Source organism: Salvelinus alpinus, chromosome 21 (assembly GCF_045679555.1).
Source record: "Salvelinus alpinus chromosome 21, SLU_Salpinus.1, whole genome shotgun sequence".
NCBI lineage: Eukaryota > Metazoa > Chordata > Actinopteri > Salmoniformes > Salmonidae > Salvelinus > Salvelinus alpinus.
This window is the reverse complement of record NC_092106.1, coordinates 30729116-30751440: the sequence shown is the minus strand read 5'-3', so window position 1 is coordinate 30751440 and position 22325 is coordinate 30729116. Positions and strand designations below refer to the sequence as shown.

The 22325-nt window shown below is 43.2% G+C and overlaps 1 protein-coding gene, 1 long non-coding RNA gene and 1 pseudogene across 3 annotated transcripts; 2 read left to right on the top strand and 1 right to left on the bottom strand.

The window, feature by feature from the left end:
- The window catches only part of LOC139548480 (sphingosine-1-phosphate phosphatase 2-like), a 10957-nt pseudogene extending 6095 nt beyond the window's left edge, over positions 1–4862 (top strand).
- LOC139548226 (phenylalanine--tRNA ligase beta subunit-like) lies at positions 1760–22325 on the bottom strand. Of its 2 annotated transcripts, XR_011669676.1 has the most exons (17): positions 22059–22325; positions 18682–18737; positions 18422–18576; positions 18210–18282; positions 17328–17443; positions 16719–16869; positions 16490–16598; positions 16230–16362; positions 15995–16046; positions 14994–15055; positions 12219–12426; positions 12030–12110; positions 11811–11903; positions 11448–11565; positions 11088–11240; positions 9417–9620; positions 1760–2932 (listed from the first exon to the last, which is right to left on the bottom strand). XR_011669676.1 is itself a non-coding variant. In XM_071357757.1 (16 exons), the coding sequence occupies exons 1-16, from the start codon at positions 22114–22116 to the stop codon at positions 9469–9471; spliced, it is 1770 nt and encodes a 589-aa protein (XP_071213858.1). In that variant the 5' UTR covers positions 22117–22324; the 3' UTR covers positions 4845–9468. The 2 variants fall into 2 exon arrangements, 1 of the variants encoding a protein (XP_071213858.1); XM_071357757.1 differs by lacking the exon at positions 1760–2932 and having other exon boundaries at positions 4845–9620; positions 22059–22324.
- LOC139548227 (uncharacterized) lies at positions 13147–15445 on the top strand. Its single transcript, XR_011669677.1, has 4 exons — positions 13147–13235; positions 14356–14499; positions 14647–14739; positions 15355–15445. It is a non-coding gene; the product is annotated as an uncharacterized lncRNA (long non-coding RNA).

Sequence of the window (22325 nt, the reverse complement as noted above, 5' to 3'; positions counted from 1 at the left end):
TCAGCATCAACTGAAGACACTGTGTCAGAACCTGAGTTCTGTGGAGCGTGTCTGTGTTACTGTAGGGGTACACAGTCAGCATCAACTGAAGACACTGTGTCAGAACCTGAGTTCTGTGGAGCGTGTCTGTGTTACTGTAGGGGTACACAGTCAGCATCAACTGAAGACACTGTGTCAGAACCTGAGTTCTGTGGAGCGTGTGTTACTGTAGGGGTACACAGTCAGCATCAACTGAAGACACTGTGTCAGAACCTGAGTTCTGTGGAGCGTGTCTGTGTTACTGTAGGGGTACACAGTCAGCATCAACTGAAGACACTGTGTCAGAACCTGAGTTCTGTGGAGCGTGTCTGTGTTACTGTAGGGGTACACAGTCAGCATCAACTGAAGACACTGTGTCAGAACCTGAGTTCTGTGGAGCGTGTCTGTGTTACTGTAGGGGTACACAGTCAGCATCAACTGAAGACACTGTGTCAGAACCTGAGTTCTGTGGAGCGTGTCTGTGTTACTGTAGGGGTACACAGTCAGCATCAACTGAAGACACTGTGTCAGAACCTGAGTTCTGTGGAGCGTGTCTGTGTTACTGTAGGGGTACACAGTCAGCATCAACTGAAGACACTGTGTCAGAACCTGAGTTCTGTGGAGCGTGTCTGTGTTACTGTAGGGGTACACAGTCAGCATCAACTGAAGACACTGTGTCAGCAGCTCATGGATGTATTTGATTCTTACAGTAGATTGTGTTACTGAGGAACTGCAGACTGTGCTCCTTTTATAGAAGTGTGCCTTGCATCTTCTTGCAAACTGGTTACTACAGACTGAATGATTACATAGTTATAGGATACTGTGTGGCCATTCTTAATGGAGCATTGAACAATCCGGTTAGCTTCATACATTAGAATGTTTTTCATTTATTCTTTGCACAGTAAAAGTGTACCGAGTTCCAACCAATCAAATGTATTAGTAAAGCCCTTTATGAAGACTTACCCTTCTCTCTTTTCCTCTCCTCTCCTATCTTCTCTTCTCCTCCTTTCCTCTCCTGTCTTTTCCTCTCTCCTCCTTTCCTCTCCTGTCTTTTCCTCTCTCCTCCTTTCCTCTCCTCTCTTCTCCTCTCCTCTCCTCCTCTCTTCTCCTCCTCTCCTCTCTTCTCCTCTCTCCTTTCCTCTCCTCTCCCCTCCTCCTCTTCTCCTCTCCCCTCCTCCTTTCCTCTCCTCTCTTTTCCTTTCCTCTCCTCTCTTTTCCTCTTCTCCTTTCCTCTCCTCCTTTCCTCTCCTCTCTTTTCCTCTCCTCTCCTCTCTTTTCCTCTCCTCCTCTCTTTTCCTCTCATCTCCTCCCCTCTCCTCTCTTCTCTCCTCCTCTCTTCTCTCCTCCTCTCCTCTCTTCTCCTCTCTTCTCCTCTCCTTCTCCTCCAGATGGTAATGTACATCGGCCAGGCCCAGAAGGCTGTGCTGAAGCTGCCTCGTCCTCTAGCGCCCCCAGTGGTTTAGCTGGAGAAGCGTGTGGACGCTGTGTATGGCCTTCCCACCACCCACGCCATGGCCGCCACCACCATCCTCAGTGTCGCTTCCAGGGTTCATGTGAGGCCCATGCAGCGCCTTGAGCCCCTTGGGTCCCCTGCCAAGCTTCTGCTACTCAGTCTTGGGGGAGACTCATCACTTGCACCCTTCCCTGGGACAAGGCCTGTACAGAACCATAGATGTAAACATGAAGAGTTTTGTGCCACATAGTTATATATACTGAACAAAAATATAAACGCAACATGCAACAATTTCAAAGATTTTACTTAGTTACAGTTCATATCAGGAAATCAGTTTATTAGGCCCTAATCTATGGATTTCACATGACTGGGCAGGGGTGCTGGGGAGCCAGGCCCAGCCAATCAGAAGGAGTTTTTCCCCACAAAAGGGCTTTATTACAGACAGAAATAGCCCTCAGTACCCCCACACCCCTCCTCAGACGATCCTGCAGGTGACGAAGCTGGATGTGGCGGTCCTGGGCTGGCGTGGTTACATGTGGTCTGCGGTTGTGAGGCCGGTTGGACGTAATGCCAAATTCTGTAAAAGGACTTTGGAGGTGGCCTATGTTAGAGAAATTAACATTCAATTCTCTGTTAACAGCTCTGACATTCTTGCAGTCACCCTCAAAACTTGAGACATCTGTAGTATTGTGTTGTGTGACAAAACTGCACATTTTAAAGTGACCTTTTATTGTCCCCAGCACAAGGTGCACCTGTGTAAGGATCATGCTGTTTAATCAGCTTCTTGATATGCCGCACCTGTCAGGTGGATGGATTATCTTGGCAAAGGAGAAATGATCACTAAAAGGGATATAAACACATTTGTGGACAACATTTGAGAGAAATAAGCTTTTTGTGCATATGGAAAAGTTGTGTGATGGCCAGTCACCATCAGTCACCTTCAGACACACCCACACAGCTGCTGTTTGTTCCTCTGATTGACTATAGAGTAAATTACTGTCAATCTCTCTCCCTCTCAAACACACACACACACAACAATCAATCAGCTACTCAAACACCAGCCTCAGATACAGTGGTTGTGTGCACCAGCCTCAGATACAGTGGTTGTGTGCACCAGCCTCAGATACAGTGGTTGTGTGCACCAGCCTCAGATACAGTGGTTGTGTGCACCAGCCTCAGATACAGTGGTAGTGTGCTTCAGTGGTGACATTGTTTCTGAGAATCAAAGAAAGCACATAGCTATAGTGGTCTGGTGCAGTGGTGACTTAGTTTATGTTTCTGAGAGGGCACATAGCTATAGATGTGTAGTGGTCTGGTGCAGTGGTCTGAATGGCCTGAGGCGATCTCTTAGGTTGAGGGGTGAAAGGTCAGGACAGTCAATCACAGTGGCCCCTCCATCCCAGCATCCTTTGTGTCCATTGAGTCCTCTCTTCATTAACTTCTTCTGAAAGGCCCCCCTAGCTACAAGGGGAAGGAACAGATACAGGAAAGAGGAGGAGGAGCAGGGGAGGGAGGGAAAAGGAGGTCAATGAATATACATGACATGGGCTTGCTTCACTGTCATTGAAATGGAGAGAAACAAAAACACATAGGTAAATTATATAAAAGGAGGGAGAGGGAAGGGGAGATGGACAGACATGAGTAAAAAGTGGCAGAATAGATGGATGACAGATAGCTGTAGTTGTCTTAGGGGGACTGGCTAATGGAGGACAAATATCAACAAGAAGAAAAGGATAGACAGAGGAAAAGAGAAAAGGTGAGCACGAAGTGGAAGATAAGAGCATGGCCCTGCCCAGAAACAACCCCTACCCCTAGAGCCGTGTAGACCTGGAGGAATTGGATAGGTGTATAAACAATACGTACATTTCCCTCCTATTGGCTAGCAGGATTAAGCACGTTCCGACTATGTATGGAAGAATGTTGGGAATTTCTTGGTTACACCGTCAGTCTGACAGTCCCAAACGGAGGTTTTCAGATTGTATCCCTTATTTATCAAAGTATCAGAGAACGTCTCATCAGATAGTTGTGTATTTTGTAGTAGTGTGTGTAGCCACGTCTGAGTGTGATTTGTGTGTGTACCTTTATATTCTGTCCACAATTCCAGTTTGAAGTGGGTCTGCTTGTGGCGGTGGTGTTGTCTGTGTAGGTGTGTCTGAGGCATCTGTACACAGGCATGCATTCTGATCTGGTGAGTCTCTTCCTCTGCTCTGCCCCGACAGCACTATATAAAGTACTGTATAAAACATTCAGACCCAATACAGTATTTATTATTCATACTGTATGTCTGGCTGGCACTGTTAGCTAGGGGGACCTGCCTTTCACTTTGACATTCATCATGCCATTACATAAGAATAAGTAGTTCATTATGACCTGTAAAGTTGAGATAACAGAGGTTCCAGAGCAACACTCAGACCAGAGGAGGCTGGTGGGAGGAGCTATAGGAGGACAGGCTCATTGTAATGGCTGGAATGAAATAAATGGAACGGTATCAAACATATGGAAACCAAATGTATGACTCTGTTACAGTAATTCCATTCCAGCCATTACAATGAGCCTGTCTCCTATAGCTCCTCCCACCAGCCTCTTCTGACTCAGACTAGCACTTCATCACCATAAAGACCACGTCACCCTTCAGGCTACTATGAATATGTCTGTCTAAGCAGTTGCAAAAATGTATCAAATACATGTACAAAATATACACTCCCCCTCCCTGCTGGTTTCAGGATGTGATCTGTGGTGCTTTAATCTCAGCCACATTGATAGTGGTCACCTATCCATACTGAGAAACATTTGACCGGCTCCAGCTCACCTCCCCACTCGGGGCATTGGTACTGGTCTTCTTCCTGAGCTACACCTACCCCAAGCTGGACCAGTACACCACCATCCTGGAGGTGAATGCAGGCTGTTCTGTGGGCTACTGGGTAAATGAGAGGCTGGGGGTGACGTTTAAGCCCCAGGTGGTGCTACCCGTACCCCTGCCAGCACTGACACTGGGTGGCTTAGCCCTGGGCAGTGCCGCTTTGTGGTGGGTGTTGTGGCGTCTCGACAGATGGTGAAGACAGCCAGTCTGTAGGTGCTGTACTCCTGCTATGGACTGTCAGTCAAAGACAGACGTAAGGAGAAGGAAGGAGATTGAGGTGCCATATAAATTCACCACCTATACATTCATAGGCCTGGTCCACTCTATTCTGGTCAATAGACTGTTCATAGTACTGGGACCACTATGACCCAATGCTGTTACTATATAACATGAATGATGACAGGATTCTAGCAAGTGTTGTATAAAAATGTGCCTTGTATATTTGTGACATTTGTACATTGATTCTGTATTTCACACATTGTGTAACTTTGAAAGACTGAAGACAAATAAAAATAATCTGAATTACACGAATTTTATTTGCAACATGTTATTTGCATTATTTGACCGGTTTATCCCTTCACTTTTGTAAGTTCTTCATATCTCCTTCCTCTCACTACCACAACCATACCTAAGCAACATCTGCATAATTACAGTACTGCATTGTACAGTATGTCAGAGTTTATGTCCTGTTGTATCTTTCATTAAGTAGATGAAGCTCCGCCCAAGAGCATTACAAGACCATGTAAGTCAAAAATAAAACCTGTTGAACAACAGCTGTGGCTTCCTGTTATTTACACTCATACAGCATATAGGCCTATTGCACTGTAAGACAAACCTTTAATATAAATGACTGGAATTGAAATGATTACTCAGAGCAATGTCTTTCAATGGTACAGTATATGGGTTAAAAGCTCATGTGAAACAGGACTGCAGTGAATTCACAGACTGATGTCTCATGTACATTTTAATTACCATGGAGATAAAAATAGCCACATTTTATGTAGTGCCTTCTGAAAATATTCAGACCTCTTTCCACATTTTGTTACATTACAGCCTTATTCTAAAAAAAAAAAAATGTTTTTAAAAGATCCCCTCAATCTACACACAATACCCTATAATGACAAAGCGAAAACAGGTTTTTAGAAAATGTATAAAAAATGTAAAATACAAATATCTTCAGACCCTTTGCTATGAGACTCGAAATTGAGCTCAGGTGCATCCTGTTTCGATTGATCATCCTTGAGATGTTTCTACAACTTGATTGGTGGTAAATCCAATTGATTGGACATGATTTGGAAAGGCACAAACCTGTCTATACAAGATCCCACATTTGACAGTGCATGTCAGAGCAAAAACCAAGCCATGAGGTCGAAGGAATTGTCCGTAGAGCTCCGAGTCAGGATTGTGTCGAGGCACAGATCTGGGGAAAAAATGTCTGCAGCATTGAAGGTCCCCAAGAACACAGTGGCCTACATCATTCTAAAATAGAAGACGTTTGGAACCACCAAGACTCTTCCTAGAGCTGGCCACCTTGCCAAATTGAGCAATCGGGAATGAAGGGCCTTGGTCACGGAGGTGACCAAGAACCCGATGGTCAACCATCTCTGCAGCACTCCACCAATCAGGCCTTTATGGTAGAGTGGCCGGGACGGAAGCCACTCCTCAGTAAAAGGCACATGACTGCCCGCTTGGAGTTTGCCAAAAGGCACCTAAAGACCCTCAGAAACAAGATTGAACTGATTGAACTCTTTGGCCTGCATGCCAAGCATCACATCTGAAGGAAACCAGGCACTATCCCTACGGTGAAGCATGGTGGTGGCAGCATCATGCTGTGGGGATGTTTTTCAGCAGCAGGGACTGGGAGACTAGTCTTTCGAGGGAAAGATGAACGGAGCAAAGTACAGAGAGATCCTTGATGATAACCTGCTCCAGAGCGCTCAGGACCTCAGACAGGGGCGAACATTCCTAAGCACACAGCCAAGACAACGCGGAGTGGCTTCGGGACAAGTCTTTGAATGTCCTTGAGTGTCCCAGCCAGAGCCCAGACTGAAACCCAATCGAACATCTCGAGAGACCTGAAAATAGCTGTGCAGCGACACTCCCCAGCCAACCTGACAGAGCTTGAGAGGATCTGCAGAGAAAGATTTGAGAAACTCCCCAAATAGAGGTGTGCCAAGCTTGTAGCATCATACCCAAGAAGACTTGAGGCTGTAATCGCTGACAAAAGTGCTTCAACAAAAGTACTGAGTAAAGGGTCTGAATACTTATGTAAATGTGATATTTCCTTTAAAAAAAAATATATACAGTGGGGAGAACAAGTATTTGATACACTGCCGATTTTGCAGGTTTTCCTACTTACAAAGCATGTAGAGGTCTGTAATTTTTATCATAGGTACACTTCAACTGTGAGAGACGGAATCTAAAACAAAAATCCAGAAAATCACATTGTATGATTTTTAAATAATTAATTTGCATTTTATTGCATGACATAAGTATTTGATCACCTACCAACCAGTAAGAATTCCGGCTCTCACAGACCTGTTAGTTTTTCTTTAAGAAGCCCTCCTGTTCTCCACTCATTACCTGTATTAACTGCACCTGTTTGAACTCGTTACCTGTATAAAAGACACCTGTCCACACACTCAATCAAACAGATTCCAACCTCTCCACAATGGCCAAGACCAGAGAGCTGTGTAAGGACATCAGGGATAAAATTGTAGACCTGCACAAGGCTGGGATGGGCTACAGGACAATAGGCAAGCAGCTTGGTGAGAAGGAAACAACTGTTGGCGCAATTATTCGAAAATGGAAGAAGTTCAAGATGACGGTCAATCACCCTCGGTCTGGGGCTCCATGCAAGATTTCACCTCGTGGGGCATCAATGATCATGAGGAAGGTGAGGGATCAGCCCAGAACTACACGGCAGGACCTGGTCAATGACCTGAAGAGAGCTGGGACCACAGTCTCAAAGAAAACCATTAGTAACACACTACGCCGTCATGGATTAAAATCCTGCAGCGCACGCAAGGTCCCCCTGCTTAAGCCAGTGCATGTCCAGGCCTGTCTGAAGTTTGCCAATGACCATCTGGATGATCCAGAGGAGGAATGGGAGAAGGTCATGTGGTCTGATGAGACAAAAATAGAGCTTTTTGGTCTAACTCCACTCGCCGTGTTTGGAGGAAGAAGAAGTATGAGTACAACCCCAAGAACACCATCCCAACCGTGAAGCATGGAGGTGGAAACATCATTCTTTGGGGATGCTTTTCTGCAAAGGGGACAGGACGACTGCACCGTATTGAGGGGAGGATGGATGGGGCCATGTATCGCGAGATCTTGGCCAACAACCTCCTTCCCTCAGTAAGAGCATTGAAGATAGGTCGTGGCTGGGTCTTCCAGCATGACAACGACACGAAACACACAGCCATGGCAACTAAGGAGTGGCTCCGTAAGAAGCATCTCAAGGTCCTGGAGTGGCCTAGCCAGTCTCCAGACCTGAACCCAATAGAAAATCTTTGGAGGGAGCTGAAAGTCCGTATTGCCCAGCGACAGCCCCGAAACCTGAAGGATCTGGAGAAGATCTGTAGGGAGGAGTGGGCCAAAATCCCTGCTGCAGTGTGTGCAAACCTAGTCAAGAACTACAGGAAACGTATGATCTCTGTAATTGCAAACAAAGGTTTCTGTACCAAATATTAAGTTCTGCTTTTCTGATGTATCAAATACTTATGTCATGCAATAAAATGCAAATTAATTACTTAAAAATCATACAATGTGATTTTCTGGATTTTTGTTTTAGATTCCGTCTCTCATAGTTGAAGTGTACCTATGATAAAAATTACAGACCTCTACATGCTTTGTAAGTAGGAAAACCTGCAAAATCGGCAGTGTATCAAATACTTGTTCTCCCCACTGTATATGGAATCCATTTAAGAATAAGGCTGTAATGTAACAAAAATGTGGAAAAGGTCAAGGGGTCAATACTTTCCGAATGCACTGTACCAGCCAAAAGTTTCTATGGTTACTTCATACACTGATGTACATTTGTCCAACAGAAATACCTTGCATGATATCAACTGAACAATTAATTTGGGCCCGAATCCTAACTTTTGCACTTTACTCATCTCAAGCTTTCAATGTGATGTCAACGGGAGATTTGCGTGAAAACGTGAGTTCCGCTGGAGCGGGTTGGGCCTGTACTCTGCTGGAGCTGGGAACACCTGTGTTGGGATGGACTGGGCATGAGTAAATGAACCCGTGTTGGGATGGACTGAGCATGAGTAAATGAACCTGTGTTGGGATGGACTGAGCATGAGTAAATGAACCTGTGTTGGGATGGACTGAGCATGAGTAAATGAACCCGTGTTGGGATGGACTGGGCATGAGTAAATGAACCCGTGTTGGGATGGACTGGGCATGAGTAAATGAACCCGTGTTGGGATGGACTGGGCATGAGTAAATGAACCCGTGTTGGGATGGACTGAGCATGAGTAAATGAACCCGTGTTGGGATGGACTGAGCATGAGTAAATTAACCTGTGTTGGGATGGACTGAGCATGAGTAAATTAACCCGTGTTGGGATGGACTGGGCATGAGTAAATTAACCCGTGTTGGGATGGACTGGGCATGAGTAAATGAACCCGTGTTGGGATGGACTGGGCATGAGTAAATTAACCCGTGTTGGGATGGACTGGGCATGAGTAAATTAACCCGTGTTGGGATGGACTGGGCATGAGTAAATTAACCCGTGTTGGGATGGACTGGGCATGAGTAAATTAACCCGTGTTGGGATGGACTGGGCATGAGTAAATTAACCCGTGTTGGGATGGACTGGGCATGAGTAAATTAACCCGTGTTGGGATGGACTGGGCATGAGTAAATTAACCCGTGTTGGGATGGACTGGGCATGAGTAAATTAACCTGTGTTGGGATGGACTGAGCATGAGTAAATTAACCTGTGTTGGGATGGACTGAGCATGAGTAAATTAACCTGTGTTGGGATGGACTGAGCATGAGTAAATTAACCTGTGTTGGGATGGACTGGGCATGAGTAAATTAACCTGTGTTGGTTGATGAGTTTGGTGGTCTTACAAGTTCGGTGTGTGTCTGGGTGTGACATCACACCCAGGGTGTGGTTGTGACATCACAGGAAGGACTCGATGTCGATGTCCAGGGCGGAGCATGGCATGGTGAGCTCAAAGTGGTTGATGACATTAGGGTGAAGGACCCCGAGGCGTCCTATGCTCTTCCCGCGTGCAAAGATCTCAGCACAGCGACCAGGGAAGAAGGTGGAATCTGAAAGTGGGGAAACAGAAGAGAGGGGTGATGAGGCTTCTCAGTGGTCCAGTGAAAATAAACGTTAAAAGTGTAGTCTCTGAATAAATGTTTCCACAGAAGAGAGAGACTCAAGAGATAATGAGATATAACTATTCTCAGATGTGTGGAATAGTTAGTCACTTTAATAACTCTACTCTACCTACATGTACATTTTACCTCGACACCGGTGCCCCCGCACATTGACTCTGTACTGGTACCCCCTGTATATAGCCCCGCTATTGTTATTTACTGCTACTCTTTAATCATTTGTTATTCTTCTCTTACTTAAAAAAAATATGTTTTTTCTTAAAACTACATTGTTGGTTAAGGGCTTGTAAGTAAGCATTTCACTATAAGGTCTACACCTGTTGTATTTGGCACATGTGACAAATAACATTTGATTTGATGTGAGAGACAGCTCACTGACAAGGTTTTTTAAAACAATGACTGCTAGAGCCTGTTCCAAGGAGAACATCTAGGCTCAGGGTTGCTATGACTCCACTTCCACAGACATGTTCCGTTCCTATGCTGTTCTGTTCTCTTCTCTATGGTGCTTCACTTCTTCCCACGTTGCTTTGCTCCTAAAAGCTAATGTACTCCTTAGCTAACCGTTCAGATGCTAACTCCTAACTAGCAACAGAAAGCGCTCTACATTGTGTGTCTCTTCGAAAGCAGGGCAGCACCATGACAACCAGTCTTTAAAAATGGTACACTAATAGCTAAGTTCAAGCCAGCCAGCCTGACAAGTGACAACATATTCCACCCACCCTGAAAACCCTCTCAGATTCATTCTCTCTGAGCCAAGGTCAACACTAACCAGACAGTCAAGCGTGTCTTTAACAGTGAACGGGAAGGGCTGAATTTGACAGTTAAGTGAAACATAGGTATCTGCTACTTAAGAGTCCCTCCCTCCCCCCATAGGGTAACATTGCGGGAGGTCCTGCAGAAGATCATGACCCTGTAATGGGGTTAAGGTCACACGGACATGAGGAGCACATCTTTTTTTGCATGTGTGTTGTGTGTCTGGTCTGCATAATAGTTTGCTAGTCGTGTAAATGTAACAGTTGAAGTGTTTTTTTGTAGCTGTGTAAGTGTGTTTGTTTCAGGCAGTCTAAATGCCCATGGATGTGCCAGTCTATCTCCCTGTAAACCCAGACAGGGGCACTGCAGCAGCAGACGTGACTCACATGCAGTCTGACTCCCCCTGCTGAAACGACATGCTCTTACTCTCTATCCCCTGATTTCCAAGTCTCTCTCTGTCCCCCGCACCCCTGCTCTCCCTCTTTGCAACCTCCTCATCCCTCTCTCTCTGTGGTACTTGAGCCCATCGATTTCCCCTATGTCTGATTGTGGCAGGAGACACGCACATCGATGGGGGGGGGTGAATGAGTGAAACAGAGAGAGAGTCCAGTTTAAACTAGTGAGATGGCTCCCTGGTTGTCTTACCGTCGGCAGCCTGGATGTGGTAGCCATTGCCCTGGCCTGGTTTGACCTCCAGCAGCTGCATGACCCTGTCCATCAGGCCGTGGATCACCTCAAACCCAGGACTCTTGTTGTAGTAGACAGCACACAGACGACGGTTGTTCCTGGCCCCCACATCTGAGAGGGAGAGCAGAGGACAACGTGGCCATTAGGATGTCTTTAAAACTGATAATGACAGTGTGTCTTCTTGAGTATGAGGGAATCAGTATGTACATTCATGTTTGTCCGAATAAAGAAATTAGAAAGGCAGGCATACAATGACATTATTTCTACACATATCCGTGAATACACTACATGATGAATACTTGGGTCACACCCACACACCTTTGGTTTCATCCTTGAGCACCACGTCTGAAATCTCAAACAGCCTCAGAGGCAGAGGCATCTTCCTGTTGGCAGCAACAGTCTTCAGCAGGCCTGACAGCAGGGTGGTGCGCGCCACCTGGTGGAGAAGACGAGCACTGCTGTTACCACCACCACCAGCCGCTGACCAACCCACCCAGTCACACAGCACTCTCTTATGTAGTAAACACTCACATCAACAGGGGGTGATAGAATCCATTCAACTTTTTTACTTGATAATTGCTGTAATTTATACCAATCATAAGAAATCATTCAGAAACTAAAGGGGGCCCGTTTATAATGTTATCAGAGAGACATGATTAATCCACGGTAATGGTGGTCCACCTGGAACTCAGCTGTCTTGGGGTTGGAGATGTGACATGCTCTGGTCTCTGAGATGTTCTTCAACAGCTTGTCAGCTATGTCCTCCCGAGAACACTGCACAGGAAGACAGATACAACACATGAAAATGTGTGTGCATGTTTATTATTTGGATCCCCATTAGCTTTTTCAGAAGCTACTCTTCCTGGAGTCCACAAAAGATAGAGAGTGAGGTGTCATTACCAGGGCGAAGGTGAGGGCCTCTGTGAATCCAGCAGCAGCCAGGTCCTGTCTCAGCAGCTCTGACAGCTTATTCAGTGGGAGCTAAAAACACAAGAGTCATGAGACAGAAAACAATACCACCCAACCAGCAGCTCCAGTCAACAACCAATCAACTTCACTCCTGAATAACCTGCTGAAGAATACCCTCACCTGATTGGCTACGGTATAGGTGCGCGGCGTGGTGCGGGGAATATTGTTGAAACCGTACGCCATGGCGGCGTCCTCCATGATGTCACAGGCGTGGATGACGTCAGAGCGCGTGGGCGGGATCTCCACCTCGATCTGTTCACCGTCGCTTGTGACCTCTGAGCGCAAGCACATCTTGGTCAACAGCTGGGCGATGTGCTCAGTCGACTCACTGGAGACAAACAAACCATTACAAACAGTGGCAGGTATCCTAGCGGTTAAGAACATTGGGTCAGTAACTGAAAGGTTGCTGGTTCGAATCCCCGAACAGACTAGGTACAAAAAAAATGTCATTGAGCAAGGCACTTAACCATAATTGCTCATGTAAGTCGCTCTGGATAAGAGTGTCTGCTAAATATGTACAATGTAAACCATTTATAAGCATCTGCAGGAATGTTGCAGTGGAGGCTCCTCAGAGGAGGAAGGGGAGGACCATCCTCAGTGAAATTTAAATAAATAAAAAAATTGTGAAAAACATTAAAAAGTTATCCTTTTTTAGATAAAACGTACTAAATATATTCATATGTCACCAAATAATTGATTAAAATACACTGTTTTGCAATGAAAGTCTACAGTAACTTCAACATCACTGTCTGGGCTAGCACCATGGTGTAGCCGAAGGACAGCTAGCTTCCGGCTTCCTCTGGCTACATCGACTTCAATACAAATCTAGGAGGCGTGTAGGACTCACCCGCTTTCATAGACATACATGGTAATTATGACCACTTCCGGAGGACGTCTTCCAACCAATGAAAGCTTTTGCAGTATGAACTGACATGTTGTCCATCCAATCATAGAATTACTCATTCAGAGAATGAACCTAGTGTGCTGTATTGGGATTGTGCCACAGAGCATTATGGGGGTTCTGTGTGTTGAGAGGCTTGGTGACATTGTTGGATCGAGATTAAGAGTTATAGTTGAGCATTTTGGGGATATTATTCAATTCAAATTCGTTTTTTCAAGTTACAGGAGACGGAGGAGGTATATTATAAAGAGTTTTCTTGGTTTTAGAACATTATTTGTGTGTCCAGTTAGTGCAATTTATTTAAATTTGCCTTGCTAACTTCAGTAGCTAGCTAGCTACCAGCATGAGTGTGCCGTTCTCTCCACCAGAATGGTAGAATGGCCAACGCTGCCGATTATGTTGTGGCCTTTTTGTTGAAGAACCCCTTTCATTGTCTGGGGTACATTAAAAGCGAGGGTCAACCTCTGCCTGAGATCAGTTTCATGATAAAGGATGAAAAGGTGAGGGCATTCAATACAAACTGGTATCAAAAGTATAACGTTAGCTGGTTAACAGGGAGCCTTTCATCAGGCCACCTGTATTTCTGGCCTTCCCTGCTTTTTGGAAAGTCTGAGCCTTGGTCGAAAGGTGGGTACAGTGACATGAAGAACATCAATCGTTCAGCCAAATTAAAAAACAAAAGCAGGGCATGCAAGAATTTGCTTTTAAAGGACGACCAGAGGGAAAGTTCGGTTAACAGGGGCAACTACAAGGAGCTTGCAGAGTTAATTGCACATTACGATGCTTTACTTGCTGAACATATCGAACTTTCGACTGTCTTTTCTGGGATGTCGAAACAATTTCGAATGATTTGATAGCTTCCAAATATTAGATTAATGAGAGAGGTTGATGCAACGCATTTTTTCACATGCACTCAGGGAGGCTTTCCACTTTCCTCCAGTACTAATTTAACAAAGATGATAACACAATCACTCCGGACAGACAAGCAAAAACTCATGGCATAAATGTTGCAGCAGCCTAGGCTACACCTAAACATTAGAAATCTGACATGCTGTATCAGATGACAACAAGACATTGTTTCAGACTAATCAACTGTTAAAAATTGCCCCACTGCTCTGGGACCGATTGTGCCACCAGTCTGCTTGCAGTTGTCAGTTATCGTCAGGTATGTGGATGATAAGGGTTTTATTCAGGAACGTGTTTTGGGCTACTTTGATGTGTCAAGTGGGTGAGACACGCAGTCTGTTTGACTTTATGAATTTTGAGATGTCTGAGTTTAAGTTCATAGAGAAACTCGTTGTCCAAACCTACGATGGCGCAGCTGTAATGGAATGTATCTGCTATTTGTATTTACAGCCAAGTCCCCTCCTGTTCCCTGATTAAGCAGTGATGACCACTCCACTCCACTACCATCAACTTTCTCCTGACATGAACTGAAGCCACGACTTCTCATGTGCCCACACATCCACTGGCACCTTGAGTGTTTCCCTTCCAAGCACTGTGAGTACCCCTATCAATTTCCTCACATTACTGTATGTAGAGTCAATCACATACACAATCACACATTATTACGCTTTGCTTGGACTAACTCATTCTTAGCTCTTTTGTCTAACTGTGTAGTGTTTTGTTATTGTTTTGTCTTCCCAGTAAAATCCTGTCCAGCACTGGTCAAGCCTCTGAACATCTCAACTCATGCCTCATAACCTCATTCAATCACTGCTGTGATCCCTTTCCAACACTGTAAGTAGCTCTCAGTCCCATTTATTTATTTAACTAGGCAATTCAGTTAAGAACAAATTCTCAATCTCAATGACGGCCTAGGAACAGTGGGTTAACTGCCTTGTTCAGGGGCAGAACGACAGATTTTTGCCTTGTCAGCTCGGGGATTCGATCTTGCAACCTTTGTTACTAGTTCAACGCTCTAACCACTAGGCTACCTGCCGCCCCAGATCTCCAGAAACAGGGTTGGATATTATTTCAAGTCACTTATTTACCTGATGCCAACTTTGCGGTTGATGAAGTCTGCTGACAGAGTCTCCTTCCTGTAAGCCAGCTCCTGAGAGGTCACATGGTATAGCAGGAAGGTAGAGGGTTAGGAAAATAATAGAATGGGGATAGTCCGAATTTAAATATTGACAAGCAGGTTCAAATATATACACTGAACAAAAATATAAACGCAACATGCAACAATTTCAACAATTTTACTTAGTTACAGTTCATATAAGGAAATCAGTCAACTTAAATAAATTCATTAGGCCGTAATCTATTGATTTCACATGGGTGGGCCTGGGAAGGCATAGGCCTACCAACTGGGGATCCAGGCCGCCAATCAGAATTTGTTTTTTCCCACAAAAGGCCTTTATTACGGACAGAAATACTCATCAGTTTCATCAGCTGTCCGGGTGACTGGCCTCAGACGATCCCGCAGGTGAGGAAGAAGGATGTGGAGGTTCTGGGCTGGCGGGGTTACACGTGGTCTGCGGTTGTGAGGCCGGTTGGACGTACTGCCAAATTCTCTAAAACGATGTTGGAGGTGGCTTATGGTAGAGAAATGCGTATTAAATTCTCTGGCAACAGCTCTGGTAGACATTCTTGCAGTCAGCATGCCATGCCAATTGCACACTCCCTCAAAAATGGAGACATCTGTGGCAATGTGTTGTGTGACAACACTGCACATTTTAGAGTGGCCTTTTATTGTCCCCAGCACAAGGTGCACCTGTGTAATGATCCTGCTGTTTAATCAGCTTCTTAATATGCCACACCTGTCAGTAGGACAAATTATCTCGGCAAAGGAGAAACGCTTACTAACAGGGATGTGAACAAATTTGTGGACAAAATTTGGATAAATAATAATTTGTGCGTATGGAAAATGTATATTATTTCAGCTCATGAAACATGGGACCAACACTTAACATGTTGCGTTTATATTTTTGTTGAGTATATTTTCCCCACAAAAGGAAACAGACTGCAGAGTGATGGTAAGTGGACACAGTACCGGGTACAGGCAGGTCCTGCCATCTGGGTACACCACCTCAGCCTCCTCTACCCTGAGAGAGAACAGGACATAGATCAAGAGGAGTATTTTAAAGTGGGGCCGGGCAAAGGAACTTCTTATCACTATAATTTCCACTAATTCATGGTCTTATTTTACACACAAAAATACATTAGGTTCAGCTATTAGTTATTTCATTTCAGTGATAGAAATCTAAACAGCTGTTGCCTGGACTCACGTGAAAGGCTCCTCACAATACTCGCAGAACATCGTCACCATCATGTCCAACACGATTTTTGCCTTGGTAAGATCAGTGGCTGTGCACTCGATAAAAACATTCTTTGTATTCAAGGAGATTTTGGAATGGTCCCCTAAAAAAACAACAGAGAGAAGACTGTTAGAATAGCATCTATAGCATACGATGGGTTAATCAATATTGGAAGTCCACTAGGTTTATAGTTTGGCAGGTAACCTGTGGTTATATGTGTGTGTCCTCACCATTGATGATTGGAGGCATAGACAGTACAATGCCGTTGCTGTCATAGATGACAGGATATACAGGCTTGTCTTCAATAATGTGCAGATAGTGTCGCAAGTGGCTGTCTGTCTGAGGGAGAAATTCAAAGAAATCGAAACATAGGATGACAGAAATAAAAGATCTCTAGCCATAGCCAATCATAACTCATTTTACAGAGGCTCATAATCTTTGTTGCCAATCCCTGCTCACCTTGTAGAGGCTCATGAGTTCCTGTGCGGTGTACTCCTTTGCCTGGTTGAGAGGTTTGAAGCGGATGTCACCAGGTGGTTTGGCTGTGTAGGTGAAGGGGCCTGAAATGGTGTCCAGATCATGGGTGCCGATGGCAATCAGAGTCCTTTTCCTACAGAGCACAGATTAGTCACAACTTCCCCTGAGACAACAACACATCTCAGAAACTCCCAGAAAAGAACACACTGAAAGCCATCACTGAAGTATGAGACATGGTATTGTAAAAAGTTATCTGACCAAAACGTTGACAATAAATATGCAGAGGTAAAATGGTGTGCGTAAGTAAGCCTTGTCCAGCCAGAACGGCTCAGAGGGCCAGGAGCCTATCTCCTATTTCTGTAGCATAAGGTAGTTTTATATACATGTACACCTGCTGGACATCTCCTTAATGCTGAATGCCAAGCATAGAGGCATCAAAGCCTATGGTAAGATTCGACTGGGGACCGAACCACCAACCTTCCAATCTCAGGGCAGACACTAATCTCAAGGCCACTGAGTTGGTCAAACTTATGTGTGGGAATTATATATATTTTTCTGTGAAGGTAGAGATGTGTTAGGTGTCTGACTAACCTACAGACGTTCTGATGGAGTTTCTCCTGTAGTTCGATAAAGCTGTCGTAGCGTTCCAGTGTGAAGGTGATGTTTCTCAAAACTGCAGCCACAGCGTGGGGTCGCACAGCAGCCGTCTGCGACAGGCACACCCACACTCTGAGTCAGGATTTTCGCATTCATCTCTAAAATTCCACTCTCTTACTTCCAACACTTGACCCAAAGCCTCCTTTGCACAGCCTCTACAAATGTAGAGGCATTCATCAACAGTTCAATATCTTAATTAATCATCTTGTCATAAAGAACCACGGTGGTGGTTCATTCATGATAAGATGTATGAACCAACCCTACACTCTGCCCAGAACCTAGGCCATTAAACTAAAAGTCCATGTTTTCCACCCCCCTCTGTGATGACCAAATTAACCAACCCTAACACTCTGCCCAGAACCCAGGCCATTAAACTAAAAGTCCATGTTTTCCACCCCCCTCTGTGATGACCAAATGAACCAACCCTAACACTCTGCCCAGAACCCGGGCCATTAAACTAAAAGTCCATGTTTTCCACCCCCCTCTGTGATGACCAAATGAACCAACCCTAACACTCTGCCCAGAACCCAGGCCATTAAACTAAAAGTCCATGTTTTCCACCCCCCTCTGTGATGACCAAATAAACCAACCCTAACACTCTGCCCAGAACCCAGGCCATTAAACTAAAAGTCCATGTTTTCCACCCCCCTCTGTGATGACCAAACGAACCAACCCTAACACTCTACCCAGAACATTAAACTGAGGGTGTGGCTCGTGATTTCCACACACCTCCTCTGAACACCAAACTAAACAACCCTACACTCTACCTAAGACCCAGATCATTAAACAGAGAACCTGTTCGTGTTATCCACCCACCTCCTCTGTGATGACCAGCCTCTGAGGCTCTCCGTTGGCTGGACTCACACGCCTGTAGCGAGGTGCTTCCATCCTGGAGCGCAAACACACATGGAGAAGTCAATACACGGCTGAAGACAACACACACAATAAAGCAGCACAAGCTGAAGTACTTTGGCAATGTAAAAGTCATGTTTAAGCACACAATTCTCCATATAGATGTGTTTACATACTTCTGCTTGAAGACCTGCAGGCCCCTGACCAGTCCTTCCAGACACAGCAGGTCATAGCGGTTAGCTGGGACATCAATCTTATACAGAATCACATCAGATGCCCCCTCTGCCTTGGTGTCCCCCTGCTCACGACTGATGATGTCCTTCTCTGAGGTCTGAAGGACAAGGTTAGAAGGAGGATGGTTAGCCCGAAAATACTAAATTGGTTATCACACAAACAAGTGGATATGGTTGAGGTTCATCCTCAGTCTTCTACTCACAATCTCATCAAGCTCCAGTCCAAACTCAAAACACAACTCATCAAATTCTTCATCAGCTGAAAGAAAGGAAAAGAGAATAACATTTTAATATCTGTTGGAACAATGCATGTATTTTGGTCACACCTCCATTCTTAATTGAGTTATATTTTACTAGTTAAATGGACGTAGCTATGTGGTGGTCAGTCAGTAGCAGGCTAGGATAGGTCTGGACTGGGAAATGATGCAATCGTGGTGAAATAACAAGCATCAGTTCTGTCAACACTTTCTTTACAACTAGAATTAGAACAGCTTTACACAGATCAAAGGATGCCTTTGTAAGGTCAAGAGCAAAATGGATTGAAGAGGGGGTAAGAAACACTAGTTACTTTTTTGCACTTGAAAAGACAAACTACAAAATAAAATCTATAACTGCACTCAAACTTAACGATGTTTTATGCAAAGATCCGATTACAATATCATCATTTGTCAATTCCTTTTATGAAAACCTTTACAGCTCTCAATTTCAGGAAGATGGTTGTGAAAGCTACATTTGCCACATTCAGAATTATGTCCCTGTAATTGAGGATGATTTCCACTCAGTTTGCGATTCACCTGTGTCAATTGAAGAAATTAGAGAGGCTCTGAATTCATTGAAAAAAGGGAAATCACCTGGTCCTGATGGCCTGTCAGTTGAATTCTATAGACAGTTTTGGGAGTTACTAGAAGACCCGATTTTTAATATGTTTCAAGATTGCATTAAAAGTGGGGAAATAGTCTCCACTATGAAACAGTGCCTTATTTCACTGATTCCGAAGCCCGATAAAGACCCTTCTCTCATTGACAATTGGAGACCAATTACTTTATTAAATATTGTTTACAAATTGATTGCTCTGGTTTATGCCAAAAGACTAAAGAAAGGAATAGATACCATTATAAATGAGACTCAAACAGGATTTATGAAGGGCCGTCACATAAGCTCTAACATTCGTTTAGTCTTGGACCTTAAAGATTATTCAGATGCAATTGACTCCGATGCGATTGTCTTATTTTTATACTTCTGTAAAGCCTTTGACACAATTTAACATTAATTTCTCTTTAGGTCTCTTAAACATTTTGGATTTGGTGAAAATTTTATCAAAGTAATTTGCATGTTTTACAAAGATATAAATAGTTATGTGTTACTAAACCTTAATACTTCCAAAAGATTCAGTATCAACAGAAGTGTACGTTAGGGATGCCCAATTTCGCCATTTTTATTCATTTTGGTTGTGGAACTTCTACCTCTAGATATTCTGAATAATGCAAATTTGTATGGCTTAACCATCTTTAACAAAGAAATCAATTTCCCAACTGGCTGATGATACTACTCTTTTCTTAAGAGACAAAGACCAGGTTGCCCTTAATACTATAACTGCATTTTCTATTGCATCAGGATTAATGCTGAATGTTTCTAAATGTGAAATCTTATGTTTATTTGACTCTGATGATAAAGAAATATAAAATATTCCTGAAAAGGACTGTGTTAAATATTTAAGAATACATCTGTCAAAAAACCACTTAGTCAGACAACATTTGAATTTCTCTCCTAAAATTAAGAGAACAAAAAATATATTGAATAATTAGCTACAAAGAGATCTTTCTATAATTGGGAGAGTACTTCTGTCCAAGGCAGAGGGACTGTCTCATTTTGCGTACCCCTCATTATCGTTATGTGTAAATTCTGATCTCTAAATCCTGTAAAGAGATCAATAAGACCTTTCTTGACTTTATCTGGAAAAATAAGTCTCAAACTAAAACAGTCAGTCCTTTCTAACAAAAAAACTGAAGGCAGTCTAGAAGTGTTGGATTTTGTTGATATAAATAAAACTTTCAAGATAAACTGGTTGAAAAGATGCTTGACCAATACTGAATCAATATGGTATTTCATTCCAAATAATGTGTTTAATAAGTTGGAAGGTCTTAAATTTTTACTGAAATGTAATTATATTCTTGAAAGATTACCTGCTAAATTGGCTAGGTTTCACCAACAAGCTTTAATGGCCTGGAAAATATGTTTCCTGCACAATTTCCCCCCTCATAAAGCTCTTTTGTGGAATAATTCAGACATAAATTTAAGGAATAAGTCATTGTTCTACCCCAGCTGGCATGAGAGGAATATTGACTTTGTTCTTGATGTTTTCGACAACAAGGGTAATATTCTCACGTATGAACAATTTATAATATTGAAAGAGTTTCCAATACCTTTCAGAGAGTTTATTTCTGTGATCAAAGCCGTTCCCAGTGGTCTAACTACACTAATGAAAACTCATCTTAGTTTTGGTAATGATCACAAAGTTTATCCAGAACTCAGATTGGAAGGCTTGGGCTTACTTGAGAGATCTTGTTGTAATAAATATAAGACAAATTCTTAATTCACAAAACCAACTTACACCGAGAGGAAAGTTTTTCTGGAACATGCTTATTCCTGACATTGCCTGACAAATATTGTATAACAAACAAAGTTAAGGAAGTGCACTTCAAAATTTTACATAAGATATATCCATGTAATTATATGATATCCAAATTTGTGGCTATTGATATGTGTTTTCTGTGAAAAAGAAGGTGAGAATCTGTCTCACTTGTTCTTTGAATGTAAATTTGTGTCCGAATTTTGGGAAAACCTTGCAAAAAACTTATTTACCATTATAAACACCACCTATGTTTTTGACATGAAAGATATAATATGTTACTATTGCAATGATAACAAGACCACTGAAATGATTGTATATTTTTTTCCTTCTTGTTGCCAAATACTTCATTCACAAACAAAAATTCCAAAGTACTATACCAAAATATTTTTTTTTTGATTGAATTTAACCATTTTATTAAAACATTAACCCTAGTGAACAATAACAATAATAATATTTTCCTAAAGCATTACAATAAGATTTTTTCAGAGTGATTACAATTGCACTAGAATTTTTTTTATTTATATTTTTTGTTTGTTCCAGTATTTTCTCATTAATACCTGCGTTCTGTTTTGATATAATGTTGATGTAAGAATGTAAATTGTTGATCTGTATTTTGATTACAAAAATAAAAAAAGTTCTGTCAACACTATCAAATCCTGTTAATCACGATTCAGTAGAAACTGAGTAAATGCCGTTGTTGTGTATGTGAAATATGTGATATGTTGATGAACAACACACAAAATGAGCGAAAAGCTGTTATTGCCACGGCATCAGTTACTGTTAGCTGAAGCTACCTAACAATTTCCCCATCCATTCAAACATGCAGCCACTAACTAGCTAGCTATAGCAACGTTCCTTCTGTCTGAAAACACAACGCAGAAACATACTAGTTTAATTGTCAAATTTACTGAATATCTATTACTTGATATGGTAAGTAACATTTCTTACTGTATGTTCTGCCCAAGGCATGGAACAGAAGATCCCTTTTGACACTGACAGTCGGCATGTTGACCACCGCTAACCGCTAGCTGCAAAGCCTTCTCCCAAGACTGAAGGACCCCTCGAAACGGGCTGTAGCTGTCCGGGATAATGCCAGTCTGAATTATGGGTAAAGCACTACTCTTACCAAAAGTGGCATTTTGTATCGAATAACATAAACGGCCATTTCAAATAGTTAATTCACAGTCACACTGGACTATCGAAGACCAAGTGTAA